The following is a 25,489-nucleotide window of genomic DNA, read 5'->3' on the forward strand; positions in this document are numbered from 1 at the left end:
TGGACACCGATGCTGCTCCGTCGAGCTGGTCACTGGACTGTCGCACTAATGTTGGAGTACAAAGAACACATTCTAATACCTGCGGGGACGAAGCGCATGTCACCTGCAACAACTATGTTTCTACGCTTCGATCTGGAAGCCCTTGATATCGTCGCTTTCGTCTGTTGGTCTCCGTGCCGTACGCTCATTATTCGACAGTATGACGGGGCTCCGCCGCTTGCATCAGTGTCGCGAATCGCTTGGACTCGGCATCCATCGCAGCCTTGTCGAAAGCCTCTATTGATAGGACAAAAAGACATCATTTTCGCGCAGATCTATGGCAAATTAGATACTCTACACTCCATATGAGCTGGCGATGAGCCCGAAACGGACGCACAAGAAAAAGCTGTTCATTCTTTCCTCAGCGAGCGAAAGGAGAGGGAAGGACAAGCCAGAGCGACGAGCAGCAAGCTCATCCTCTCACGAGGGCATCGGGCGCGGTGAGAGATGCCACGGTGAGATGCCTTACCGTCAACAACTTTGGCTGTCAATGGTCTATGGGAGGGCAGAAGGCCATGCAGCATGGCGCTTTTTCAGCCCTTCAGGAAGCTGGTCAAATTTCATGGTTCTGAGTCGGGTCGAAGGCGCTCTCTGTAGTCACGGCGGTGTTGATCGGAGAATTGCGTGGAGTACCACGTGGCGTGCTTCTAAGTCAGGCACTCTGCTCCCCACCACAGCGCTTGGCTCGCGCCCGACTCAATCTCCGGCCGTCTGCTGCCGAGTAAGCAAGCAGGCACGCTACCAATTGGCCTGTGTACACGCTCTCCGTAACACAGAGCCCGACAGCCAGAGCAGCTGGCTGTTCTTGTCAAAGGCCTCTTTGCCCTGCAGGGTCGCCCTGGACGAGGAGAGGGCAGGCGGCATAGCGCTCATACCCTCCACACACCGGCTAAGCAGGCAATCTTGAGGGTCCAAGCTGGAGAGAAAGAGAGCAAGCAAGCATGGCGGCAGCAGCGGTGGCAGATCGAGTCGGGGCCAGTCTGTCTTGGCTGAGCTCGCACGTGTGGACGCCAGGTGGCTTAGTCTTCGACGCCAGCTCGATGCCGTTCATGGACTCTCAGCCTGCACTGGCTTCGAGAAACACAGCTGCCGTCTCTCACCCAGAGATGGACCAGCACTACCCTGGAGGAGAAGACGAATCAGGATCATGGGACATGAGCGAGTCACCCTGGGGGTTTGTGGCCTCGCGATACGCACTCACGCTCTCGATTGTGGTGAGTAATGGAACCCTATCCATGGAGTGATTTCCCTCTTTCATGTCCGGCTCACATCTCCATACAAAGGCCGTCGTCGTCAATCGGATCACTCACATCTGCCGACCGCAAGGCAGGCCGAGACCATTGCCGGCGTATCGGCGTCTCATGATCCAGATCCCTACGCTCGTGTTTCTCTCCTACTCCGCTCTAATCCTCACCCTCACTACTGCCCAATCGCTCTCGCCTTCGAGCCAGTATCCCAAGCAGCTCGCATCTCTACTTCGGGTGCCAGATTACGCAAACGTTCTCTTGGACAGTGGGGCCAGCCCGGCGAGCATACACGCTGCCAACGCGACGCTTCTGTGGCACCTATTCCTCAGCGTCTGCGTCGCCGTCCTCTCATCGACGCTGCTGCGCACCCTTGAAGGCCTGACCAACAGCCTCAACCCTGACGACTATGCCTCGAGCCCCACCTTCAATCTCGTCGGCTTCGCGGTCCTGCTTCATCTGCACGCCACCAGCCAAGCTTTCCCGCCCAACAAGCACGTTTGGCTCACCATTCTGCTCCAGGTTGGCGAGGTTCTGGGGCTTCAGATTTGCACTGTCTTCCGAGAGTGAGTAGGCGCAGCGATAATCTGCTTTCTTTGTGTCCGCTTACATGCTTTTGACAGGCCTCCAATTTCTCGGCTCTCGCTCACGACCTTCTTCGGCCTCACTTCCACGCTCCATTACCTCTTGGCCGTCCGATCGGGTGACATGGGCTACCCCTTCCTACAAACATTCAGCCGAGCGCCGGACGTGGCGTTGATTGTAGGTGGCATTTGTATTGCTTGTGATCTGTTCGTTTGGCCCTGACCCTCGCCACCTTACTGCAGTCCATCATCCTGTTGACATTGTTCCTTCACGCGCTTACGACCTTGCTCACCGACACGCCCCTATCCTTTCAGGGGCTCGTCGATCCTCGAGCACTGCCTTCGCCTAGTGACGACTACAGTCTGGCTCTTTTCAAGCTCGGCACTGCATGCTTGAGCTCGACGAGACTCAGCGGCCTCGATGCTGACCTCATCGACATCACAACGGCATCAGAGACATGGGTCGAAGTTCGTGGGTCGACTGTCGTCGTTCGCGAGGTAGACGGATCGATTGCCTTGCCCGACGCCGGCATCGTGGGTGGCCTCGGCCGGGAGATTCGGAGGATCAAGTCAGCCAGGCCCGACGACTTTGAGCAGCCGTCGTACTTCTCATCGTCAGCGAGGGTTAGAGCAGCGTGGACTTTTTCCAAAACACTCTTCCGGACATTGGCCTCTTTGGCAAAGATGATGGGAAGCAGATTCTTGAGGGCGCTGCCCTTTGACCTGCCGCGAACCCCACGGTGGATTCGGCGGCCGATTCGGCGACTGCCGAGAACCATCCGGCTTCTATGGCACGGGACAAATGGCGAGGAGAGGCGGAGAGCACGCATCCAAGAGGCCAGAAGACAGGCAGAGAGGCGAAGCGAGGCAAGGCGGAAGGCGTTGGAAGAAAGGAGCAGGCGTGAAGGCGCTGGCAGGGCCATAGGCACCTCGTCGGCTCTTGACGCTTCTCACACTGCATCGGCTGCAGATATCCGCAGCAGGAGAGCACTTTCGCCTGTCGATGCTGGCACAGCAGCTTCCTCGTGGTACGGCTTCTTCTCACACGACGAGAATTTCGCTGAAGATGATCAGGACGATGAGTGGGTCGAGGAAGACGAGATGCAAGGAAAACTCGCAAAACCCGTCGACAAGAACACAGACGACTATTGGGGTGGTCTTGGTCAAGGCTCGCGCCTGCATGACGAGGGACAGTCAGACATGAGTGAAGACGAGGACGAATGGGAAGACGACGAGCTGAGCGAGGAAGCTGAACAAATCGAAGGCGGAGAGTTGCTCACCCTTGCGCGAGCCGATTTGCCCGATGAAGACTTTTCAAACGTTCTCATGGCGCACCTTTCCCGAAATGAGCAGCAGGGTGTTCTGACGAGGAGAGGCTACCGCCAACTTCTCGGCGGCCACTCCCGAGCAGAAGAGGAAGCCAGCAGGCTCATTGACATCATTCGGGAGCGGAGGACTGCTCCAGCATCGACGGAAAACGATTCAGAGAGGGAGAGAATGCGCCTTTGCGTCATCTGCTACATCGAGGATCGCACCATCATTTGCTGGCCGTGCCGATGCTTGGCTCTCTGTGACGGATGTCGAATCGCTATTGTGACGAGGCCACCACCAAGACACTTCGAGAGCGCATTCGAGTCTTCACAGGCCCGCCCGACCCATACGTGTCCGACCTGCCGGACACCCGTGACAGGCTTCAGCCGAATCTATTCACCATAGTGTATCTCTCTTTCAAATCTGACTAGTGTTTCTCTCGCATGTTGCGCACATTGTGTGATGGGGATTTGATGAGGACTTTCTCGGTCTTGATGGTGAGGTATATTCCATATGCTACATGTTCGTGACGTTTTCCAGCCAATGGTCTTGCCCTCTACCTTATTCTCTTCCATGCTGCTTTGAAGCAACTTTTGCTCGATTGATCACCCTTCAATCCTCCTCCTCCGAAAATCGACCTTCTTGGCAGCCTCTTTGCCTTGCCCATAGGCGTCTTTGTCACGTCTGTCGTACAGAGAAGACGTCAAACTGGGTTCTCCGCTAGACGATGGGAAATTTGCGGGCAAGACTGACCTGTAACCCTTGAATGCTCGGCCTTTCCTGAGCTTAAGCTTTGTACCTTTGAGGTAATCGTCTGCGATCTGTTGCGCATTCTGAGGAAGAGGAATAAGCGACGCTTGGCTCAAATAAGAAAGGCAAAGAGCAGGTACTCACGTTGCGGAAGAGCGTCAACTGACCCATGGACTGCCAGGAGCCGTAATTTTCTTCCACTTCATCAACCTTTGGCTCCTGTTTGACTGGGTTGGATGAAGACGGGCCCTGAGGCAATGATGATGAGGTTGAGTCTATATCCATGGAGGTGCTGGTAAGGTTGTCAGAAGTGGGCTTTATGTCTCCGGCATCGTCCAAGATTTCTTCCTTCTTGACTTTATTCGAGAAGCCCATTGTCTTTTCTTCTTTCACGTCTGAAGCCCGGTTGAGAAGCCGATCTGCCTCCATATCAACGTCGAATTCATCGCCGTCTTCGAAGTGGGCTGGATCATCCATCGTCCCGAACCCTCCTCCAAAATCTTCGGAACCGCCCTCGCTGCCCGTCTCATATTCGGTCTCGCTGTCATCATCATCAAGCGGCCCAGCGATAGGCTCTTCTTCGTACGTGTCGCCTTGCTCCTCTTCCATCTTGATGACAAAATTCGGATCAGGCGGACCTCCGCTGCGTCCTGCCTTCAATCCTACGAACTTGATCTCATCTTCATCGTCCACATCCTCGACTTTTGTCGCCTTCGTGTTGCTGCTATCGGCTGGGAACAGGTCCCATTTCGGCTCAGTCGGACTACGGCTCCCATCGTCCGAAAGGACTTCGATGGCGTCTTCCTTCGTTCCGCTACCTTTTCTCTTCATCGACAGGAGTGGGTCTTGAAGACGAGCGATCTCCTTACGACGCTGCTCTTCGTCGTCTCGAACGGCTGCCTTTTGCTTGTTCGTCTCGGCTTCAATAGCCAGCTTCTCTTCCTTCTTCTTCTCTTGCTTTGCCATTGCATACAGGCCATCAGCGAGGCCGTGAAGATAGCTAAGAGGACCAAAGACATCAGCCTCGCGACATTGGACACGTCGACTTTCTTTCAAGACTTACGAGTTCTTGCCTGTCTTGCCTTTGGCATCTTTGTTCGCCCTTGCCCAATGTAATGCCTGGTTGTAAACCATCTCAAAAGCCAACGCAGCCGCGACGGTGTTCGCGCTGAGTCCGTAGAAAACCCAGACTATGCGTGGGTCGTTCTGCCGACGCGTCTCAGTGTAGCACTGGACATCAAAGAAGATTTTCACAGCTCCTGCCAGGCTTGATGACCACGATTCCATGTTGATGCGCTTTTCCTCGTAGTGCCTGATGGCAACCTGCGAGGAGCCCGCACGCTGCTGCCTTTCCTTTTCCGTTTCGTGCGCAATGACGTCCGCTTGGGTCAGATTGGCTTGGGACAGAAGTCGAGTAGACAAACGAAGGGCTTGACGTGCTTCGTGCTCTCCAGTGCCAGCTAGATGGCGAATGTCAGTCCACTCGCTCATTCACTCGGCGTTACACTCACCATGCTGCGCCAAGGCCAGAGCCTTCCGAATGCGATCGAGTATCGTCGAGTCTACATTGGCTAGTTTCTCCTGGAGATCGACGTCGTCCTTAGTCTCGTCCGTAGCCAGCGACTGGTGTAGAGCATTCAGCGTTCATACCTCCATCGCCTAAGAAGAATGTGTCTGTCTCACCTCTACAGAAGCATATAGACCTGTCTTTCGCTTTTGCTTCGCCTTTGCCGATTTGATTTTCGAAGCAGGGAGCCTCGAAGCAGGGAGCCATTCGCTGCCCGATGGACGATCTTCCTGACCGCTTATGTCTTCTGTACCTGAACGCTTATCGTCATCTCCATCCTCCGATTCGAGTGTGCGCTCACGCTTGAGCCCAGTACCCTCGGCCATTTTTCGTCGGATGGTGTCGCGGAAGACGAAAAGTGGCAGACGCGTCCTTTCCGTGGTGCGCGCAAATTGAAAGTGTTGGACCAGCATAGAGTGTGGAGGGCAGAGTCAGAGTCGACATGGCCCAAAGGAAGCCAATCAGCCTGCAGCCAGCACAGGCTGAGCCTATGAGCTTGCTGCAACGACATTGCGCCAGGCCAGGGGAGCCAAGGCATGCAGCAGCCAGAGGCAAGGATGCTCTTGCTCGACCTTTCTGATTCTGTCCGTTCTGCCGTGCGCTTACCTGATTGCTGGATTGAGAAGGGTCCGATCTCGTCGATTCGAGCCGGCTCCTGTCATAGCCAGGCCAGGAGGACCGACCGTGTATATAAGGCCTTCTACAGCTACTGTTCATCCTGCTCTCCAATCATCACCTCTCCAGCTCGGCCACCTCCCCCGTTTCCCTCTTCAAATCTCTCACTCTCTTTGCACTCACATTCTCTCCCCCAAAGAAGCGAACTCTGACAGAAACTCTATCCTCTCTTCTCTTCCTTTCTGAGACTTCACGATGCAGATTACTGTCGCCTTCGTAGCCTTGGCTCTATTTGCCCAATCCTTAGCCGCACCAATCGAGCGCAGCACCGCCGCCTTCAAGGTCCGTTCGATTGCCGATCCTGACGACTGCCTGCCGACGCGACGACAGGGTCCGCTCCTCGGACTCGATGCCCAGGCCGACACTACCATCAAGGGCAACAATGACGATGATGCCAATGCCGACGTCGACGCAGATGTAAAGCTCTGCTTGCTATTCGGCAATTGCAACGATGACAAGGACGGAAACGCCAAGGACAACAACGTTGACACGAAATCGAGCCCTACTAGCAGCGATCCTACCAACAAGCCCAACGGCAGCGCGACGGTCAAGCCTTCAAATGTGCCGAAGAAGGAGCCCACATTTTCGCCCGTCAACCACAAGGTGAGCAACAGTCTCTTCCATTCCTTTTGAATGATGTCAGCTTATTTGAGCATCTCCCACCTGCTTCCTATAACGATCAAGGGCAATGACAAGCCCGACAACAACGACAAGCCTAGTCCCAAGGAGCACAAAGACAACGTTGGCAAAAGCGCCAATGGTCATCACAAGCCTGGACGTCAGCAATCTACTACAGGTGGCCACAAGACTCAGCACGGCAACGATGGCAGCCACGGCTCCCAGGGCCCTGTCAAGAACAATGGCAACTCGAAGCACCCTGGGAACACCGGCAAGGGTCCCAACGGAAGCAACACCAAGCAAGGCAGCAAGGGCAACAAGAACTCCCACGGCAATGCAAACCGAAAGCCAGAGGGAAGCCTTTCGACCGTCAATCCATCAAGTGACGGTGGCAAGGACAGCAGCGCCACCAAGGGGAACAGAGTCCAGTCGGGTTCCGGCGGCGACGCCAAGGGCGGCAACGGGGGAAGCGCGAACGGTGGCTCGGCTGACTGCTCGACGAGCGGTTCTCTCATCGGCATCAACGCTCTCAACATTGGCAGCTGCAACGGTGGTAGCGGTGGCAATGCCTCGGGAGGATCGGCAGCCGGTGGCGCCGGTGGACTGAGCAGTCTCTTCCGCCGCGAGTACAACAGTGCTGATGCTGTAAGTAAAGATGTCATCGCCCTCTTTCGTCCCTGGATGTCTGACCAAATTTTTCATCCGTTGACCAGACTGGCGGCAAGGGTGGCTCGGCCAACGGTGGCGACGCCAAGTCACCGACTAGGGGAGGCCTGTTGGGTGGCAGCCTCGCCAATGTCGGATCCAACAACGGGTAAGAGATGCACTATCCCTGAGAGATCTGCCAATTTTAATTCTGACCAGCTCTACCCTAATAGTGGCGACGGGGGCGAAGCCTCGGGCGGTGATGTATTTGGCGGCTCAGCAGTCGGCGGCGGTCAACAGACCTCTACTGCTATTCTTTCCAACAACAGCATCCTAGCTGCCGTCGACCTCCTCCATCGGCGTGATGGTTCTCACAGCAAGAGTACCACAACCGTCGCCACTGAGGCGCTCCACGATAGCAATGCAGGCGCTACCTTGAACCGACGTCAGCAAATTGAAGCAATCAAGACCGGTGTTCTTAATCACAATGATGCCCTTGCGTCGATCAAAGCTCGTCAGAACTACGACTCTGCCGAGGATGTTGCCGCCAAGTCCCTTGACAGCAAGGACAAGACTTCTAAATCCGGCCGTCGCCAAGAAGCCCCGCACGACGGTGCCCAGGATCTCGGTGCCGAGTCTCTTGAGGATGGCGACGATGCTCTCAATCCCTCTCACCGTCGAGGACTTGGTAACACCGTTGGCGTCCAAGGTCCAATCAACACAGCCACTGCGGCCGGCAACAGCAACGGCGTTGCCGCCTTCCTCGTGCCTCGCGACGGACTAGCTGAGAACCCCTTTGACACCAGCCAGGACTTCAACTCCGGCAGTAACAAAGGTCCTCAGACGGGCTCTCCCGACCTTGTCTGAACCCTCCCTTTGCCTTTAGCAGACCTTTCTCTTATCTAGCACACGAACCATAACGGACTGTACCTCTGTACCTCATCACTTCACGATACTTACGCTCAACGTCTTTCACGAACGCAGTTTCTTATAATAACCCTGCAGAGATGGCGTGCTTTCGGTGAGCTTGTGCGCTGTCAGGAGCCATTCGGTGCTCGCCTGTGAAGACGGGTGGATTGCACGATTGGTATGATACAGATTATGACTCTTTCCTTTTCCTTTCTAAACCTCATTGTCGGCATCTGCAAAGTCTCCCATGTCCATGTCCTTTGGCTCCTTTGGCTCTTCGTCCTCGCCGTACTGCATTGCATTGTCGACGTGCGAGAGGAGCGCGCCGACGCTCTCTTCGTCGGTTGCATCGAGGGGCATGAAGGAGACCATGCTGAAGTCGTCGATCTTATCCACCAACGGAAGAGTGAGCCTTGAGGGAGAATAATCAATAGCAGGATACTCACTAGCTGGACAATGGCTTGATTGAGGGCGTGGAAACGCGGATTTGTCTTTTGATTGGCTTCGCCGACGAGAAGCAATGGGTCTGGCTCGAGGAAGCTGCCGTCCTTCTCTTTCAGCGTGCTACTCCAACACAAGAGAGCAATTTTGAAGGAGAGAGGATGCGTCGATGCTACTCACCGATCCATATCTTTCCCTGTCCGCCCCGCTCTGCCGAGAAGGCCCTTTGTCTCGCCGGTCTCGCCGCGCTTGACAAGGTCCATCTTGCTCATGACATTGATCTGCGCCACCTCGAGGTTGATCATGGTGCTCATTGCGCTCAGCGTCCCCGCAAAGAACTTGGGCGCATCATCTACGAAGTTGGACTCGAGTAGGTAGAGGGCACATAGCCGATAGTTGAAGTTCTGTGTGAGAAGGTTGACGAAGCGCGAGAGGAGCGAGGTGTGGGTGTAGAGCTCAATCTGGCCAGGGCAGTCGATGATGAGGTAATCGGTCTCGAAGGCGTTGTTGAGCTGTTCCTCGAGCCAGTCGAGGTTGTTCATCAGGTACTCGAAGCAGAAGACGAGACCGCCATTGGGGCCCAGCTGCATCTCATCCATGACATCCTCGAGGGAGATGAGGTCCCGGATATCAATCGAGGGCTCGTATTCGAAATTCTCCGCGGCCGGGTCCATGTTGAAGAGGTGCATGCTCCTGCCCTGTGCCTGGGCGTGCGTGATGAGGGAAGAGCACAGCGTTGATTTCCCAGAGCCCGCCGGGCCTGTTACGAGGACGGCGTAACGTCCCATCTTGCCGTCGTCGTCTTCCAGACCAGACCTCTCAAGCAAGCCCTCACGCCAAAAACAAAGAAGATAGAAAAAATTCAAAAAATATGCTGAGTGGAGGCCATCGGGGCCACGTGGCTACTCTTTCTCAGAAGAAGAGCATGCCCGCTCAGACGAGCGCCATAATGGCACCCGCAAGGAGGGCATTGAAGAAGAGAAGATTGAGGGACGAATGAGTTTCGAAAGAAGTCATTGCAACGTTCTTTGGAGCCGAGGTACTGTTCGATGGTGCAGGCCTCGTACTCGTGTTTGTCGAAGAAGACGGAACTGTAGTATTGCCATGTACCGTTTCCGTCGTCGTAGTAGGAGAGATACCTCCATTACTGGTCACGTTCGAGGCTGTCTGCGATGTCGTCGTCGTCGAACCAGCACTGGCAGCATTGGGACCATTTCCCAAGCCGTTCCAGCTGCTCGTCGCGTTGCTTGAATTCGTAGCGGGAGTCTGGATCTTGGCGAGGATGGAAAACGAGGGAGACTGTCCGAACTTGTCAAATCCTGGGGTTTCTCAGTCAGACTAGACAGATTCTTCGCCACTCACGGTGGCTAGCTCAACACTGATGTTGCGCACGTCGTATATTCGTACTTTGTAGCCGGACGCAGCTGTCAATAGTCCAGACAATCAGCAAGAATTGTGGCACAGCGGAAGAAGAAGAACTCAACGCTTGACATCGCCCAGTTGAAAAGTGTCTTTTCGCGCCGTCACCGGGACTGTCGCATCTATCATCAGCCAAAAAGAAACCAAGATTCTGACTAGTCACGCACTGTTGTTGCCTAGCGAGAGACCATCAGCGAGGACCGACCGGTCGCTGTTGATAATCCTGTTGTTTACTGGTTAGCGCTCTTCCCTTTACAGTGTCCAATTGTGACTCACTGGAAGCTGAACACCGACGGCGTCGTGCCAGTCCATTCAATGCTGTTCTCGGACTGTGTATGCCTATTATCCAAATTTGTCAACTCCACGGAAACAAACCAAAGCGAGCACGAACAGACTCACCATTCGGTGCCCGACGTGGGGCTCGTGATGACAATGTCGCTCTTGGTGCCCGGGGCAGCCGACAGGGGTTCCGTGACGCTCGCAGCCGTGGTGTCGCCCGTAGTGGGACCAGATTGGGGCGTTTGGGAAGTAGCGACGTCGCAAAGAGCGGCGACCGCAGCTAGGGTGAGGAAAAGCCTTGAAGGTGAAGCAAACATCGGATCAATTTGCTCCTTTCTCAAGGAAAAAGAAGAAGAGATGAAGACCAAGATAATAAAAGAGTGTGCTGGTCTGAATGCCTTGAAAAGCTGAGGGAGCGGAAAATAAGGTGGGACAGAGCCAAGAAGAGCGGTCTGTCCAATCGCGGCGAAAGCACTGCCCAGAAAATTGGGACGCCGTGCCACGCCGCGCATCCCTCTGCACCGCCTTTGATATTGACACCTCCGTCAGTGTTGTAGGTCCTCGATACTGAACATGGCACAGATCGCTTTTCTTCTTGATGGCAGCAAATATTAAAATTGATGAACGGCTTCATGGCAAGGGAAGTCTAGCGATTGAAAGTGAGTGAAAGCGTACGTCTCTCAGTCAACGTCCATGACCGGCGACGAGGAGCCCTCTCTCGCCTTGGTGCCCCGAGACCTCAACTTCGAAGATACATCATCGTCGTCGCCACTTGTTGTTCTTCGGCCCGCCAGGGCAGTCGTCGAAGAGTCTCGTTCCTTTGCCTCGGAAGATGATGAGTTTTCTAAGCGAATCGAGTCGCCCTCGATGTTCTCCGTCTCGTCCCTCTCGCCCTCATTCTCTCCTGTTTCTTCTCTGTTAAACCCTTGTCTCAGAGGAGAGCCGTTGGGTGCCGACAGGAGTGGCGACTCTGACGGCAGGGCGCCCAGGCTGTTTCGATTGGCGTGTCGGCCGTCTTGGGCCTTCTCGCGCGGCTGGCCGAGACCGGACATGCTCGACTGCGTCCTGATCCTGCTCGTAGGCGGTGAGTTGCCCCACGGCGAAGAGACAGGCACCGTCGAAGGCCGGTTGGTGTTGAATGTGCCGCAACGAGGGCAGATGTACTGCACCTCGTCCCACTGATCGCGGTGGCAGAGGCCATTATGGTTGAAGCAGATGTGACAGATGAGCGCATACCGCTGCTCAGCAGCATTCGGGGCGCCACCCGTCGTCGAAGGGTCCGCGCCAAGCATGACGTCGGCCAGTCGATCGAGAAATGTCTTTTGGTACGGTCCTTGCTGCAGAGCCGATGTTGGAGGGCCTGGTGCTCCCGATGGTGAAGTCGCTGAAACTTGCTGCGCCGCTGGTGCACCCGTTCTTTGATTCTGCCCTGACGCTTGCTGTTGTGATGGAAACTGGACCTGCTGTTGCTGTGACGTGGCGCCGACCGGCGCTCCTCGCTCCAACGGCCTCCCGTCGACCTTTCCCTGAAATTGTCGAGGCTCTCGCCCTGGCCCTGGCCTTGGCCCAGGCCCGCCACCGCTCACGGAGCCGGCCGACAGCTGCTGCTGTTGCTTTTGTCTCTGCACCTGTGCTGCCCTGGCCGCTGCATTTGCTTGACCCGCACCCATGTTCGTCGCCGCTGCTGCTGCATTCTTGGGGTTCGTATCGTCGTACTTCTCCAGCAGCATCTTCAGGTGATCGTACCTCGTCGCCAGCTTGATCTCGTCAATCTTCTTCCGCCTGGTCCTCTGCAGCGACCGGAGGTGTTTTTCCTCGCCATCGGCAATCCGGCGATACCACCAGCTGACAAGTCTGCGCGTGGAGAGAATAACGACGGGTCCAGCGAGGACGGGCCCCCACCCAAAGAGCCACCGCGCCTGGCGCGCCGCCTCGTCGTCTTCGCCGGCGTCTCCTGTCCCGTTTCGCGGTCCCCACGGGTCAAGGAACCACATGGCGGCGGCATAGAGGGCCCAGACGACAAAGGCATAGATGGTCAGCGTGACTGTCGCGCGGCGCTGTCGCGTGTGGACGCGCGTGAGACGAGTCTGCACCGCGGCAATGTCGGTCGAGAGCCGGGCGAGCACAGTCTCAAAGTCGGTCTCGGTCGACTTCCACCATGGCCGAAACCACGAGAGAAAGGAGAAAAAGGCCATGTGTTCTGGCAACCCGCCGAAGCTGGGGGGGCTTAGGGACGAGTAAAGGGAGAAGAGAAGACCCGTGTGGAGAAGACGCTCGGCCCAATGCAGCGAGCGAGGCGTCGGATGATGGCGAGAGAAACGGACAGTGGACCGCCGTCAGGTGTATCAGGCCCGCTCCCTCTCCCGACGCTTCCAACTACAACAAAGTGCCAATCGATCGTCCGTCACAACGCTGTGGTGGATGAAGAGAGGGGGAAGGAACGCGGGCAAGCCCAAAGGGGAAGAAGAAGAAGAAAAAGAAGGTTGAGCCGTGGCGCCAACGCACAGAGGCAGACGCGTGTTGGGCATTCAAGCTCTTGGAAGCAACACTATCCCACACTATTTTCACTCAATACGCGCGCGACATGGCGGCCCAAGCGCGACAAAGGGGGGAAAAGGGGGAACATGGCCCAGCCGTATTGTGCATTAGATGGATCGACTAGAAGCAGATAAGAGTGATAGCGTGACGGGGCTGCAGCACGGCAAGATCACAGCTGCTCAGATCCCCTGGCCAGCATTGGGAAGCGTGAATCCGCCTGTGGAGAGCGTCGGCGGGAGATCTTCTGCTTTGGCACCAAAGTCGCTTGGGGCGGAACCGAGCGTCAGCTCGAGGTTGCCTCCATTGAGGAAAAGGTCCTTGTGCGTGATCCAGTTCTTGGTATATGGTTGGCCGTTGAATGTGGCAGACTGGATGTACTTGTTTGTCTGTGCGCCGTCCCAGTTGTTGGCCTTCACCGTGGCCGTCTTGCCCGTGACCTGGGAGACCACCTGGTACGATGGGAAGAGGGGCGTGGCGAGCAGGTACACGGACTGCCCGGCGACGGGAAAGAGGCCCAGGCTCGTGTAGACGACAAAGCCGCCCATCGCTCCCGAGTCGTCATTGTTGGGCACACCGTTAGTGGCCGTCGTGAAATACTTGCGCAGGGTATAGAGGGCCCGGTCCACAGTCTTGGAGTAGCCATTGAGGGCATAATTGTAGAGATAGTTTGGCAGGAAGCCCTGCTCATCGCCAATGTCGTTGTACTGCTTGTCCCACGCATTGTCGAGCCGCTTGATAAACTGATCATCGCCACCCATGAGCCCAATCATGCGATGCATGTCGTGAGGCACGAGGAAAGAGTACTCGATGGCCGACGCCTCGTAGAATTGCGCGTCAGAGTCCTGCAGCGTGAGGTAGCACTGGCCGAACTGATACGCAGGGCTGCATTTCCGAGGGTCCTCGAGATAGGAGAAGGAGCCGTTGGTGTAGCGCGAGTCGAGGACGCCAGCAAAGCCATCAACAGTTCGGTTCGGGTTCCAGAGGTTGAAGACGTCGCCAGACCGCTTGATGAAGTCGGTGTAGACGTCTTTCTTACCTTCACCAGCAGCGACGAGGGCGATGCTAAAGTCGTTGTACGAATACTCGACGGTGCGCGAGCCACTGCGGCCATTGATGACGTTGGGTCCGGGCGGGTCGTTACCCTTGCCGTCCTGTGGGACGTAGCCAAGCTCCTTTCGAGCCTCGATGCCTCCTCTACCCTCGACGCCCCAGTCTGGAGGTGATTCTTCTGCATCCTTGATCATGGCGTTGAGCCCATCGACCCAGTTGATGCCAAAGCCTTGATTAAGTCCCTTGACGTAGGCGTCGGCGAGAAGAGTGTCTGCGTTTGAGCCGCCCTGTGTGAAGCCTTTGCTGATCGACATTCTGCAGTCGGGCATCCAACCTTGGTGACGGTAGACATCAATGAGCGATCGAACCTGCTCGGAGAGCACTTGAGGATTGAGGAGGGCCAGGAGGGGCGACGTCGTCCTGAACGAATCCCAGATGCAGTAGTAGGAGTCATAGGTCGGTTCCGTCGTCTCGAATGCGCCATTGTCGCCAGTGATGTTGTACGGTGCGAGGTGGGCGCGATAGAGTGCCGAGTAGAAGCTCTTTTTCTGATCGTCTGATACGCCATCGAGGACTGGCTTGAACGTTGATCCGAGCACGTCGTTCCAGCGGCTTCGACTGGCCTGGTGGACTGCGTCAAAAGTGGCCGAGCTGGTCCAGCTGCTGTCGGGGATCTCGGCGCTAAGGAACTGGCACGCCTTGTCCTGGCTCGACCAGCTGATCGCGATGCGGACGGGGAGCGTGTTGTTGTTCGCCTTGATTGAGGCGGCATCCAGCTCCACAAGTGCGCCCGTCTCCGTGTACTGGGCAGGGTTGTCTACGCTGAGCTTGCTCGCATCAAGAGTGCTGTTCGAATAGATGCCGGCGCGCTTGACATAAGGCACAGAGGCGCACATATGCACCTGGTAGGTGCCCGTGCCAAAGGATGGCTGGAAGGTGCCCGTGCCCTTGAAGGTGGCTGTATTGTCCTGGCCAATGGCGATAGAAAGCGAACCCAGGCCTTGGTAGGTGTGTGGCAGGTCGTTGGTCAGGTCGAGGAGGAGTACGGGCGAGTTGGCAGAGGTGCTGTTGGCCGTCTGTCTCTGTTGCAGGCCACCAGCTGCTGAACGCTTGTCGGTGTGCCTCTTCTCAGACTGCGACCCCTCCTCCTGCTGTACGTCACGGCGCGTGGGCAGGCCTAGACGCTGATCGAGGTCCTTCATGAGGCCACCAAGTACATCATCGCTGTCACGGTCCTGCGAGAAGGCCTTGCTGGGATCGATCGACTCGACTCCCAGCTTCGCGTACTTGATCCTTTGCGCTCCAGACTGCGACTGCGAAGACGTTGCATTGGCTAGCTGCTGGTCCGTGTAGGTGAACGCGTGCAGCGCGACGTGGTCCGTCGACGTCACTTTGGTATCGACATCGTTGGTGAGTCCGAGGCTGAAGAAGCCAGGCGACGCAATGGCTGTGCCCTTCTTCTGTCCAATGACGCGCGTGGCCTGCACGAGGCCGCAAGCCGCCGGTCCGTTTGTGAGGGTATCGTCAAAGGAGCAGTACTGAGGCAGGAGCTCAAAGTGGCCCAGGCTGGCTGAGCCTCCGGTTCCATCATCATGGGTCTGGCTGATGCCAAAGATGGGCGAGTCGAAACCGCTGAAACCACCGGTGTTGTCGCCACCGGACGTGTCGGCCACGGCCTTGACTGCTCCAAAGGGCGTATTGGCACCAGCAAAGACATGGCCTCCGTTTGTCGTTCCAATGAACTGATCGACGTACTGGGCTGGGTCATCGATGGCGCTCACCACAGCAGCGCGGGCCACCAGCACCGCCAGCACAGCGACGAGGTCAAAGCGCGGGCTCATCACCTCGTCGGAATAGAAAGAGCGGACAGGGTGAAGAAAGAGAACGAGGCGGGGAGGAGCGGCAGGTGAAGTGGGATTGGGGAGGGAGGAAGAAAGAGGGACAAACAAAGAAAAGAGGCACGGAAAGGGGCCACTTTTCTCAAATCGAAGCGTCCTTGCGAAACGCTAGTAGTGACGACAGCCCAGGGACGGTTCTAGAGCTGAGCTTGATCCCCGCAATGCTGGCACAAGCAGTACTTCGGAGCGCCGCCAAGCCTCGGGCCGCCCTCACCAAAGCCGTCGGTACACCGCACTTTAGCGTTGTAGATTGATTGATGCGGTACTGGCACAGGGAGCGCGGCAACGAGGGACCGAGCGAGCACACAAGGGTAATCGTGCAGTAGTACACACTGGCACAGTACATCGCCGACTATATCATGTCTCCCCGCTTTCACCTGAAGCCTGCGGGAGCTTTGCTACCTATATTGAAGAATGTGTGGGACTATGATATGGTTAGGCAAGATCGAAGCACACGGACTTCTCTGCAGAGGTAGGCAAGGGGAGGGTACTAGGCACAAATGACGAGTTCCATTGCTTCTCCGTATTTTTAGCGCTAGAAAGAAGCGTTCTTTATGCACACGGGTGGCGCTAAGGCAGCTTTGTCCGGGGAGGGTATCGTCGCGTCGCGTGAGGACATAGAGGGAGGGAAGGTCATTGAGGTGACGAAAATGTGACAAGAAGTTCACTACCGCCTGGAATCGACGAACTTGATCGCCATTATGCTGGAATAGAGGAAGCCATTCGCCGCACCTCGCGTTGAGCATCCGTTCTCAAACTCACGCATGCGCCCCTCTCTGAAATTTGAGAAAACATTTGAAGCCGCGACTCAAGCAAAATGTTCGTTTTGTTTGGGGCGCCCTACACCGCCTGCAACGCCCGTGATGAATCTCACCCTCTTGTCCTTCCTAACCACACGATGATGTCGCCAGCTACGCTTCTCTGTTTCTTTTTGCAGGCCTTCGCTGCACTTGCTCAGAGTCCTCAGATGCCGACGGTCACCACCGAGGGTGGCCATATGGCGTCAGTGAAGCACGAGAACTCGATGTCGAATGGCGGCGCCATTGAGATCTCCATCCTCGAACCCAACGGCAATACGAAATGGTGAGGGAGTGAGAGGCAGCTTTCCAAATTCACTCTCTGTGCTGAGTCTTCGCTCCATTTCGTTCCCTCGCGACAGGACAACTGGCGCCAATGAGAAGGTCTCCTGGTCTGGGAGTAATCCAAAGACCATCAGCGTCGTGTACGTGATGAATCACCTGTCCTTGACAACTGCTTGACGAGCTGGCTGAGCAGGTAAAGTACTACAGACTCAAACACAACAGCACTGCCATCCACTCAAAGCCGACTGTGCTGGCCAACAAAGGTGAGCGAGGGCATCCTCTTCCGTAACCCTTCCTCTTCTGATCCTGTCGCTTCACCATGACCAACTCAGTCTCCTCTTCGTCTAACGAGGCGGCTGTCAACATCAACGACGTCAAGCGTGAGCCCGCTCAGCTATTGTCGCCGGTCATTGACATGGCTGATCTTTCTCTTCCTCATCAGCCGCCAAGGATTACTACATCGAGGTCTTTGAAGGCGACAACACCGAAGGAAAACCGATCGCCACGGTACGTGCTGTCCAGAAATCCTTTCCTCCTTCCTGACGAGAGACGCAGCTAAGCGGCGGTTTTTCAACACAGTCGAGCGCATTCGAAATTATTGCTAAGCCATCGACACTTAGCAGCGATGAAGCACACATCATGCCCGTACCTTCCACCAACACGACTTCCTACAATGGCAAGCCTCGCGAAGGTACCACGTTGAACCCGACTATGTCGCATGCAGAGGCACAGCCGCAGAACGGAAACACCGAAGATGGGAACACAATCTCGACCTTCAACACCGTTGGCAGGACGGCCAATTCGACTGGTAAGTGGGACCTCGTCCTTGCGTTTGTCTGCGGACATCGGGCTGCTCTGACACACACGAGATTTGCTAACCCCGACAACAGCGCCCGTTCTACCGATTCACAAATCCTCGTCGGCACGCACGCCCACGGCCAACCAGGTCATCTTGCACGTCGCTACCGTCGTTGCTCTCGTGACGCTCACTTTTGTTCTGTAGCTTCCCTCAATACTCCAAGTCCTCCCCTTGCTCTTTCCCCTTTTTCCACTCATTTGCGCCATGTCTACCAGAAAGAGACACATACAATCACTAATCTAGCAAGCTCCTTGATCATCTTCTCGGCGAGCGTGACGCTATGGGACCATGGCCACCGCACCTTTCTAAACAGGCCTGTAACTGGCTGGTTTGCAGATTGGATTCAGAGAAAATTATTGGTGATGAGAGGAGGCGATGAGTCGAAGAGGGATGCACTGTCTACGGATGGATGGAGGCCGACTAATAACGATGGGCAGATGCTCGTACAACTACAAATATCGACAGAGAAGAAAGAAGAGGAGTGAAAAGTGCCGACGGGTGAGGGCAAACTTGGACCAACCAAGAGAAAAGTTGGGAGATTTAGTCATGGAACTAAGCCGAAGGAGACGGCTGGTACTTCCTCTGCAGGCACTGCAGCCGTTTGTCGATGGATTTGACGACTGGACGAAAAGGAGGCCAAGGTCTCAGCAGGGGAAAATGAGAGGGCAAGGTCTTGCAAAAAGAGTCACTCACACTTTTCGATTGTTCCAAATGCGCCATTGCTCAGCTCCAGGGCTTCCTCGCCTGGATCGAGAAGGGCAAGGAGCATCGTGCTGGCGGTCTCGTATGCGAGAATGCACCGGTCACAGTCCCAGTGCTCTCCTTCGCGATTGTTCTCCAGCTCGTCAAGGGCTGCAGCTCGAGCCTTCCCGCCGCACATGTCAGTGTTATGCGACTGGAAGGAAGAGAATGGGGCGACATTTCAACTTACGATTTCGAGGGCCTTGTCAAAGATGAGCTTGTCCACGTTCTGTGCAGATTCTGGAATCTCGCCGCACTTTGACCTAGCGAAGTCGGCGCGATCGTAGCCGTCGTTGAAGCGGACCCTGAGCCACTGTACGACCTCGTTGATTTCAGGGCTGGCCACAATGCTGGTGCCAGGGAGGCTGCGAGCCTCGATGAATGTCTTTGTCGCATCAATGCCGCGCTGCAAGAAGCTCAGGCTCTTGACGTACAAAACCAGGGCTTCGGCAGCAGCTACCTCAGACTGCGACGTCACCGACTGGCTGCTGACGGAGCTCGATGAGCTCTGACGGTGAATCTGGTGGTAGTTGCTCCCACCCGTCGGCGATCGGCCAAGAGACGACGATGAGAGAGAGGAGAAGCGTCTCGTCGCTGCAGTCGAGCCAGTCCGGCTGGCGTTGGGCCGATCCTCGTAGGGTGATGCGTCCGTCGAGATCTGGTGTGGACCCTCGCTAAAGTAGTTGGCCAGCTTGGCATCGGCAAACTCGCAAATGACATGGCTCTTCTGCCCGTAGTCATTGAGCAACGCCAAGAGATTCATCTCGGCCTCGGACACATCACTACCACCGCCGGGGCTCGAGGACGCACTAATGAAGAAAGGCCTGCGAGAGCGGGCATTGACGAGTGCCGCGGCGCCACGCAGCGACATGCCCGAGGGCACCCCAAAGAGGCGGACAGAAGCCATGTTGATGGCCCTTGCCAAGGCCGACGATGACGAAGATGAGGTCAGTGTCGTGGCAAGCCCACTGACGGACGGAGGCGCGATTCCTCGACTCGACGGAGCCGATCCCGAAACGATGCCAGTCTCTTGGCTGGGCGGTCGACGGGTGAAAGAGGGACGCCTGGCGCCGGGAGGCAAGGCAAAAGGTGTGTTGTGGGAAGGCGGCGTCGTACCAAACTTTGTTGCAGGAAGCGGTGCAGTCGGCGACGAGCTCGACGAGCTCGACGCGGCTTGGACTGGCGATTTTGCAGGTTGGGCCTCTTTGCTTGCAGAGGACTCGGGAATCGAAGGATTGGCGTTGCTGCTTGACGTTGAGGGCGTCCTTCCCAGACGAGACGGCCTTCGCACCACACCGGCGAGGCCTCCCCAGACCCTTTCAGAGGGAGAGGTAGAGGCTCGAGCTGCACCGCCAGCAAGGTCGTCGGCAAGCGCGTTAACCTCGACATTGCGCTTTTCGACCATGACATATCCCTTGCCGAGGCCGTCTTCGTCGAAGGTGATGCTGCCGCCGGGAGGCTGTGTGGTGGATGCCTGTCTGCTCGCTGCCTTTGCTGTGCCTGGCAGATGGGTGACGCTGGAGCCAGGCGTCTCCAAGACATTGTCTTCGAGGCTCGATGCGTCGGCTGTGTCACGAGGAGACGCATTCTTGCCTCTCGGGGTGGGAATGTTTCGCTGGGTCGGCGGCGCAGTTGTCGAAGCATTACCGGTGCTGGCGGGGGGCATTTTTGGAGTGGTTGCCGGTGTCTGGGCCTGTTTCGTCTTTGCATGCGAGGACCGGCCACCAACCACGTACTTTGTGGTGTAGTAGCTGCTGACGGGCGGCGGCGGTGGCGGCGCCTTGCGCTCGTGCTCCAGCGGTACAGTCTGCCGCTGGGGCGAGGCAGTCGATCCGTTGCTACTCGTCTGCCTCAGCGGCGGCTGCGTTTGGGGTCCACCAGCCATCCTCGACGGGGCCGGACCCGTCGAGCCACTGCCACTTGCCGAGAGCGAGGCCGACGACTGAATCTGAGACGTGCTCGGTGACGTCGGGAGCGACTCGAGCCTGTCCTTGCTCTTGTCGCCTTCCACTGCGAGCTCGCGCTGCCTCTCGCGCTCCGTTGCTTTGTACTCTGCCAGGACGGACGAGGCAAAAAAGTCGTCGAAGCTCATCCTCTCCACGGGCCCCTTTTTGAGGAGGGCGCGGATCAGTGCCTTGAGGTCCTCGGCCACGACGTGGGGCCGGACGACTTCCTCTGTCGACTCTGGGTCCTTGCGCAGCATCTCGCGACGCAGCGTATCGTCGCTCTTTTCGTCTGGAAAAACAATGCGGTCCTTGCCCCGTTCGATGCGCTTGAGCAGCTCGACGTGGTTCAGCGCTCGAAACGGCGGCTTGCCCACACACATTTCGTACAGTACCGCCCCCACGCTCCAGAGGTCGGCCTTGGCATCATACCGCTGATAGCGGAGGATCTCGGGAGCCATATAGAGGGGCGACCCGCACAGCGTCTCGGCCAGCGATGCCGAGGGTAGATGTCGAGCAAAGCCAAAGTCGGCCACCTTGAGCTGTGGGATGAGGGGAGGATGCCCTGCAGCCAGCGAGTCTGTCTCTGGTTCCTGTAGCAAGAGATTCTGTAGGCGATCGATGCGCGCGATGTTAGCGGCTGTTCTCTAGAGGCTGCAATGTCTCGGGCTCGCCGAGCACGACTTACCTGAGGTTTAATGTCGCGATGGACGATGTTCTTGCCGCGCATGAATTGGAGCGCGGCTGCCAGCTGGGCGAGGAAGCTCTTGACAACCACCTCGTGGAGGCCGCCATCGTGCGGGTGGACAAAGTGATCCTGGTCCTGGTCAAAGACGCTATCAGCGGGAGTCCTACTGGCCCTTGCAACGTCGGTTTGGCCGTCGCGCCGCCTCGTCTTGATGTAGTTTGTCAAGTCTCCCAGATAGCAGTACTGCATGATGAGGTAGATGTGGCTGGACGACTTGAGGCAGTCGAGGAGCTCGACGACGTTGGCGTGCCGGATCTCCTTGAGGATGGCAATCTCGCCCTCGAGATTCTCGAGCAGCTTGGGCGTGAGCTTCTTTCTCGTCACTATCTTGATGGCCACCCTCTTGGGCAGAACGCCGCCGCGGCGTCCGCCGCCAGCCTCGGAACTTCCGCCACTTCCGCTGCTGTCGCCCACATAGTCGGACCTCAGGCGACCTTGGAAGACGACAGCAAAGGAGCCCTTTCCAATCTCTCGCGAGAGGGTCCACGGACCAATGGTATGCTGGCTGCTGCTTCCGTTATCAGATTGCTGCTGTTGCTGTTGCTGCTGCTGCTGCTGCTGCTGCTTCTGCGATGGTGATGATGACTGTGCCGAAGTTGAAGCAGGAGGCGCCCTGGACATGCTGAGCCCCGAGTCTCTGCAGGCGGAAGGGGAGGAAAGAGCCAGCGAAGTGGGCCGGCAAAAGGCCAAAGGCGCGGGGCTGGCTGCTGCGCAGCACCACAAATTACTACCTGCTACTGATAAGGTTGGCGCACGCCCCTCTTCGTCTCTTTTCCTGGCAGATTGATCTCCGAAAGGGGCGCAAGAGAAGTCTGGTCGAGGCCGCCTGCGTTGATGAAAGGGGGAGCGACGCTGGTTGGATGGTCGAGGGTGCGCAGCAACCGATCAGAGACCACTTTGCAAACAGATCCGAGCGAGTGTTGGATTGAACACGCGTTCAGCGGTTCAAAAAGAGGTGAATAGAAATAAAGAGAGCGAAGGAGAAGAAGAGATGGGGACAGTTGGAGGGCGATCACGGCCGCCGTTGATCTGACCGAAACACCGACGGGCTAGTTGGTGAGATGGAAGAGACAGAAGAGGTGAGTGAGTGAGGGTCCTTGCGTGACCCTGGCGTCGTCGGCGGAAAGCAGCGATTAGCTCGATCTAATCACAATTTATTGCGCGATTAGAGTGGGTGGAGAGGCCGGGCCATGCGACAGACAGGACGCGCTTACCAACAACCTGTGTGTCTCGGCCGCACGGTGCGCGCGCGGTGGGGGCGGTGGGTGCCCCTATCAGAAAAAAACACTGAACCACGCTCGCACCCTCTTCTCGACTCCCTTTCGATATTGATCCATTTGGCCCCGTGAACATCCAGCATAAAGCGGCTCCTCTGCAACGGTGCCTGCTCATGGATTGCTCTTGACGACACTGACGAGACGAAACGACCCCAAGCAACGACCTTGACTCTCAGGCAATTCGATAGACACTGCCCCAACCTCGAGCCTCTCTGTCCTCTCGACGATGCCAGCCCCACTCTCGTGCAAATCTGCCACGGCGTATGACTCCTTGCCTCGCCAGCACAACGCCAAGCGCACCTCTAGTGCCCTTCACAAGCTTCAGTCATCCAAGAAAAGCCAGCAGCAGCAGCAGCAGCAGCAGCATACAGCCAACGACTCCCTTGGCGAATTTGGCCTCGAGGCACCCCTATCCTCGGCGACGCCCAGGCCGAGCCACGATGGACCGCAGGGCATCACTCGTCCCTCCTCGTCGCAGGGCTTTGCATCGCCCAGGAGCCACAGCAGCTCCAATGTCCACCAGCGCAAGAGGACGTCGTCGATGATCCCTAACCGTGGCGTCGGTGTTGGAGGACGTTCGCGGGCCAATCGCAAGGTATCGTCGGGCGTCGCCTCGTCTGATCTTCCTCTCGTCAGCTCGGATCTGGACCAAAGCAGCAGCAACGGGCCACAACAGTACCAGTACGGCGTTGTAGGCAGCAGCAGCCGAGCGGCCGCATTCCACGGCGCGGATCAACGACCACGGAAATTTGATGATGATGATGACAACGAAGATGACGAGGATGCTGGTTACAGATCCGACGACGTGTCCATCAGGCCCATTGGCGGCCCTCTCGCTGCCAACAACCACCGACCGAGCAGCCCCACTCCTTTGGCACATCGTCCTTTGTCGCCGGTCAGCCCCAAACCGGCAGCCCGCGGTCCCATCGCCTCGTCATCTCCAAAGAAGAAGCGGGCAGATGCAGAGGGAGCTGCCGTCTCGTCTCCCAGACCTCCAGCGCCGTCGCCGGGGCCAGCTAGGAAGCGAGTGGTGACAAAGGCCATGATTGGGAAACCAACCAACTTCCAGCACACGGGCCACATTGGCGCCGGCGCTTACGGTGCTGCGACGGCGATGGGCAGCGACCCGAAGGCCGCTCGGGAGCTGCAGCTGCAGCTTAGCGAGGTTGCGGCTGCCCTCAACTTTGGCGACGAGCTCGGTTCCTCGATGCCTGTGAAGGCAGGAAAGGGGGAAGAATCCGGCACAAAGGAAATTGAAGAGGTGCGAGATCCGGTGGTCGAGCATGAAGTGAAGACGAGGGCGCGCAGCGATGCCACTCTCATCGAAGACGTGGCGACTGGCGAAGAGGCACCATCACCCCCCTCGCCAACACCGCCAGCGACACCGAGGAAGGAGACACCCGCAATCACAAGGGTTGCCGTCCCTACGCTCGACGATGAAGAAGAAGAACAGCTGTTGCCCGCGGCCGAACAGAAAGCAGTGGTGATCGAAGAGGTCAGGAGCAAGGAGCCGTCTTCTGCCTCGACTCTGGTCCTCGACCGAACTCCCTCGTCGGCCTCAGGTGTCAGCCGAAGCTCTTCAACGAGAAGAAAGCCCGTGTCTGTGCCCAACAAGCTCGCAGCCCTTTACGATGAATTCAAACAAGAAGAGCCATTCAGTCTGCCCCAGCCCCCACCGTCTCAGAATTTGCCGTCCTCAAAGCAACAGCAGCAGCAGCCGCAGCCGCAGCCGCAACCGCAGCCAGCACCATTGGCAAAGGCCAAGGGTTTGAGCCCGCTCATTGAAGATGAAGAAGAGATGAGGAAGCTCACCTACCGCCTTAATGGCAAGCGAATGGTGCCTGGCCCAGGTGGCGATTACATCACCGACACGGCGCACGGACGCTGGGACAAGGCCATGACTGAGATCACAAGGGCGCTCAAGAGCCAAGGGCTTGAAGAAAGCGGAGCCGACTACAACGACGACGAAGATCTCGCCGAGGGTCTCCGCCGAGCAGACGATGTTCTTGGTCGTCTCAATGATGGAGTTTTGTAAGAGTTGTCTCGTTTGCAACTTATGTGTACACTATATCGTTTTGCCCTTCTCTGCAATGACTTTTGCCCCTAGGCCAGCATAATACTGAGTGGAGTGGGAGCAGGGCTGTGCTACAGGGCAACGAAACCTGACCGACAGCCCACCGATTAATATGTGGGCGTGTCGTACTGTACTGTGCGCGTCTGCACGGAGGGCGGCGCTTCGCATCGACAGGCCAAGCCCGCTCTCTCATTTGCTGCTGCTGCTGCTGCTGCTCCTACTCCGGCCTTGACCTACTCTCGCCGCCTTGTCCTTCACACCGCTCTACCTGGGCCTTCCCCATCTTTAAACCACTGGAGCAGTGTGCCTGTGGAGCATCGGAGCTGGCCAAGTAAAGCTGAGAAGGGCGCCCTAGTCGTTCCCTCCAGATCTCGATCCCTCTCTCATTTCGCGGCGTAGGCGCCTATACTAATATCTTTCCTTTCCAAGCGCTCGCGAGCGCTGTCTACCTCCCTCCTTCTCCTTTCTTCCCGTCATGCAAAGGACGCCGACTGCTCGAACTGTGAACAAGACACCAGACAAGGACGCGCTAAGCGCCAAAGAGGAGCAAGGAGAGCGAGTCGCAGAAGGCGACGACAACATCGATCAACAGTGCCGAGATTCTGGCGCACAACGCCGAGAGCTGAGGCCACCTTCTTTGGCAAAGCACGAGTTCGAAGTCGACACTCGATTGCAGGGACAAGACGTAGGCGAATATAGCGAACAAGCACCTCTCGACAGGCCCAAGGTTTACGGCAAGGACGACGCACCTCCTGGCGAGGTCGCCCATGTGAGCCAGGACTGGTTCGTCAACTATCT

General features: G+C 57.0%; 10 protein-coding genes across 10 annotated transcripts; 5 read left to right on the top strand and 5 right to left on the bottom strand.

The window, feature by feature from the left end:
• The first annotated feature begins 138 nt into the window (after positions 1–138).
• Positions 139–1,121, top strand: FA10DRAFT_110080 (hypothetical protein). The gene has a single exon (XM_025517864.1). It carries the CDS (start codon positions 356–358, stop codon positions 944–946), a length of 591 nt encoding a protein of 196 aa, XP_025377512.1. The 5' UTR covers positions 139–355; the 3' UTR covers positions 947–1,121.
• On the top strand, positions 728–3,648 carry FA10DRAFT_266805 (hypothetical protein). Its single transcript, XM_025521647.1, has 4 exons — positions 728–1,253; positions 1,323–1,849; positions 1,907–2,045; positions 2,111–3,648. The coding sequence occupies exons 1-4, from the start codon at positions 981–983 to the stop codon at positions 3,581–3,583; spliced, it is 2,412 nt and encodes an 803-aa protein (XP_025377513.1). The 5' UTR covers positions 728–980; the 3' UTR covers positions 3,584–3,648.
• FA10DRAFT_301582 (hypothetical protein) lies at positions 3,589–5,842 on the bottom strand. Its single transcript, XM_025525006.1, has 6 exons — positions 5,612–5,842; positions 5,440–5,551; positions 4,992–5,388; positions 4,073–4,928; positions 3,932–4,011; positions 3,589–3,862 (listed from the first exon to the last, which is right to left on the bottom strand). The coding sequence occupies exons 1-6, from the start codon at positions 5,819–5,821 to the stop codon at positions 3,784–3,786; spliced, it is 1,734 nt and encodes a 577-aa protein (XP_025377514.1). The 5' UTR covers positions 5,822–5,842; the 3' UTR covers positions 3,589–3,783.
• Positions 5,843–5,924: 82 nt separating this feature from the next.
• Positions 5,925–8,415, top strand: FA10DRAFT_266807 (hypothetical protein). The gene is made up of 4 exons (XM_025521648.1): positions 5,925–6,773; positions 6,855–7,433; positions 7,502–7,602; positions 7,667–8,415. The coding sequence occupies exons 1-4, from the start codon at positions 6,366–6,368 to the stop codon at positions 8,298–8,300; spliced, it is 1,722 nt and encodes a 573-aa protein (XP_025377515.1). The 5' UTR covers positions 5,925–6,365; the 3' UTR covers positions 8,301–8,415.
• A 40-nt stretch (positions 8,416–8,455) lies between these two features.
• On the bottom strand, positions 8,456–9,606 carry FA10DRAFT_266808 (hypothetical protein). Its single transcript, XM_025521649.1, has 3 exons — positions 8,964–9,606; positions 8,789–8,882; positions 8,456–8,729 (listed from the first exon to the last, which is right to left on the bottom strand). The coding sequence occupies exons 1-3, from the start codon at positions 9,569–9,571 to the stop codon at positions 8,556–8,558; spliced, it is 876 nt and encodes a 291-aa protein (XP_025377516.1). The 5' UTR covers positions 9,572–9,606; the 3' UTR covers positions 8,456–8,555.
• Positions 9,607–9,716: 110 nt separating this feature from the next.
• Positions 9,717–10,798, bottom strand: FA10DRAFT_286029 (hypothetical protein; the record flags this gene model as incomplete). The annotated part of the gene is made up of 6 exons (XM_025524045.1): positions 9,717–10,082; positions 10,146–10,207; positions 10,268–10,315; positions 10,370–10,425; positions 10,479–10,541; positions 10,602–10,798. The coding sequence occupies 6 exons, from the start codon at positions 10,796–10,798 to the stop codon at positions 9,717–9,719; spliced, it is 792 nt and encodes a 263-aa protein (XP_025377517.1).
• A 363-nt stretch (positions 10,799–11,161) lies between these two features.
• FA10DRAFT_260172 (hypothetical protein) lies at positions 11,162–15,910 on the bottom strand (the record flags this gene model as incomplete). The annotated part of the gene is made up of 2 exons (XM_025520000.1): positions 11,162–12,681; positions 13,276–15,910. The coding sequence occupies 2 exons, from the start codon at positions 15,908–15,910 to the stop codon at positions 11,162–11,164; spliced, it is 4,155 nt and encodes a 1,384-aa protein (XP_025377518.1).
• A 958-nt stretch (positions 15,911–16,868) lies between these two features.
• FA10DRAFT_286032 (hypothetical protein) lies at positions 16,869–18,052 on the top strand (the record flags this gene model as incomplete). Its single annotated transcript, XM_025524046.1, has 7 exons — positions 16,869–17,050; positions 17,127–17,189; positions 17,257–17,312; positions 17,382–17,429; positions 17,492–17,556; positions 17,629–17,857; positions 17,940–18,052. The coding sequence occupies 7 exons, from the start codon at positions 16,869–16,871 to the stop codon at positions 18,050–18,052; spliced, it is 756 nt and encodes a 251-aa protein (XP_025377519.1).
• A 170-nt stretch (positions 18,053–18,222) lies between these two features.
• Positions 18,223–22,460, bottom strand: FA10DRAFT_275125 (Pkinase-domain-containing protein). The gene is made up of 4 exons (XM_025523251.1): positions 21,281–22,460; positions 18,840–21,200; positions 18,602–18,773; positions 18,223–18,528 (listed from the first exon to the last, which is right to left on the bottom strand). The coding sequence occupies exons 1-4, from the start codon at positions 21,959–21,961 to the stop codon at positions 18,461–18,463; spliced, it is 3,282 nt and encodes a 1,093-aa protein (XP_025377520.1). The 5' UTR covers positions 21,962–22,460; the 3' UTR covers positions 18,223–18,460.
• Positions 22,461–22,643: 183 nt separating this feature from the next.
• FA10DRAFT_266813 (hypothetical protein) lies at positions 22,644–24,729 on the top strand. Its single transcript, XM_025521650.1, has one exon. The coding sequence runs from the start codon at positions 22,844–22,846 to the stop codon at positions 24,650–24,652; it is 1,809 nt and encodes a 602-aa protein (XP_025377521.1). The 5' UTR covers positions 22,644–22,843; the 3' UTR covers positions 24,653–24,729.
• The last annotated feature ends 760 nt before the right edge of the window (positions 24,730–25,489 follow it).

The sequence above is a fragment of the Acaromyces ingoldii genome (assembly GCF_003144295.1).
Source record: "Acaromyces ingoldii strain MCA 4198 unplaced genomic scaffold FA10scaffold_3, whole genome shotgun sequence".
NCBI lineage: Eukaryota > Fungi > Basidiomycota > Exobasidiomycetes > Exobasidiales > Cryptobasidiaceae > Acaromyces > Acaromyces ingoldii.

What these genes read in the sequence shown, in the direction of transcription:
- FA10DRAFT_266807 (XM_025521648.1), top strand. Translation starts at nt 6,366, where the DNA reads ATGCAGATTACTGTCGCCTTCGTAGCCTTGGCTCTATTTGCCCAATCC. An exon ending in AGTACAACAGTGCTGATGCT is followed by an intron (nt 7,434 to 7,501) that starts GTAAGTAAAGAT and finishes TCCGTTGACCAG; the next exon opens with ACTGGCGGCAAGGGTGGCTC. An exon ending in AATGTCGGATCCAACAACGG is followed by an intron (nt 7,603 to 7,666) that starts GTAAGAGATGCA and finishes CTACCCTAATAG; the next exon opens with TGGCGACGGGGGCGAAGCCT.
- FA10DRAFT_275125 (XM_025523251.1), bottom strand. Translation starts at nt 21,961, where the DNA reads ATGTCCAGGGCGCCTCCTGCTTCAACTTCGGCACAGTCATCATCACCA. An exon ending in TTGACAAGGCCCTCGAAATC is followed by an intron (nt 18,774 to 18,839) that starts GTAAGTTGAAAT and finishes TGCGGCGGGAAG; the next exon opens with GCTCGAGCTGCAGCCCTTGA. An exon ending in ATTTGGAACAATCGAAAAGT is followed by an intron (nt 18,529 to 18,601) that starts GTGAGTGACTCT and finishes CTTTTCGTCCAG; the next exon opens with TCGTCAAATCCATCGACAAA.
- FA10DRAFT_301582 (XM_025525006.1), bottom strand. Translation starts at nt 5,821, where the DNA reads ATGGCCGAGGGTACTGGGCTCAAGCGTGAGCGCACACTCGAATCGGAG. An exon ending in GTCTATATGCTTCTGTAGAG is followed by an intron (nt 5,552 to 5,611) that starts GTGAGACAGACA and finishes GCTCTACACCAG; the next exon opens with TCGCTGGCTACGGACGAGAC. An exon ending in AGTTGACGCTCTTCCGCAAC is followed by an intron (nt 4,012 to 4,072) that starts GTGAGTACCTGC and finishes CCTCTTCCTCAG; the next exon opens with AATGCGCAACAGATCGCAGA.
- FA10DRAFT_266813 (XM_025521650.1), top strand. Translation starts at nt 22,844, where the DNA reads ATGCCAGCCCCACTCTCGTGCAAATCTGCCACGGCGTATGACTCCTTG.
- FA10DRAFT_266808 (XM_025521649.1), bottom strand. Translation starts at nt 9,571, where the DNA reads ATGGGACGTTACGCCGTCCTCGTAACAGGCCCGGCGGGCTCTGGGAAA. An exon ending in ACAGGGAAAGATATGGATCG is followed by an intron (nt 8,883 to 8,963) that starts GTGAGTAGCATC and finishes GAAGGACGGCAG; the next exon opens with CTTCCTCGAGCCAGACCCAT. An exon ending in ATCAAGCCATTGTCCAGCTA is followed by an intron (nt 8,730 to 8,788) that starts GTGAGTATCCTG and finishes TTGGTGGATAAG; the next exon opens with ATCGACGACTTCAGCATGGT.
- FA10DRAFT_266805 (XM_025521647.1), top strand. Translation starts at nt 981, where the DNA reads ATGGCGGCAGCAGCGGTGGCAGATCGAGTCGGGGCCAGTCTGTCTTGG. An exon ending in ATTTGCACTGTCTTCCGAGA is followed by an intron (nt 1,850 to 1,906) that starts GTGAGTAGGCGC and finishes TGCTTTTGACAG; the next exon opens with GCCTCCAATTTCTCGGCTCT. An exon ending in CGCCGGACGTGGCGTTGATT is followed by an intron (nt 2,046 to 2,110) that starts GTAGGTGGCATT and finishes ACCTTACTGCAG; the next exon opens with TCCATCATCCTGTTGACATT.
- FA10DRAFT_110080 (XM_025517864.1), top strand. Translation starts at nt 356, where the DNA reads ATGAGCCCGAAACGGACGCACAAGAAAAAGCTGTTCATTCTTTCCTCA.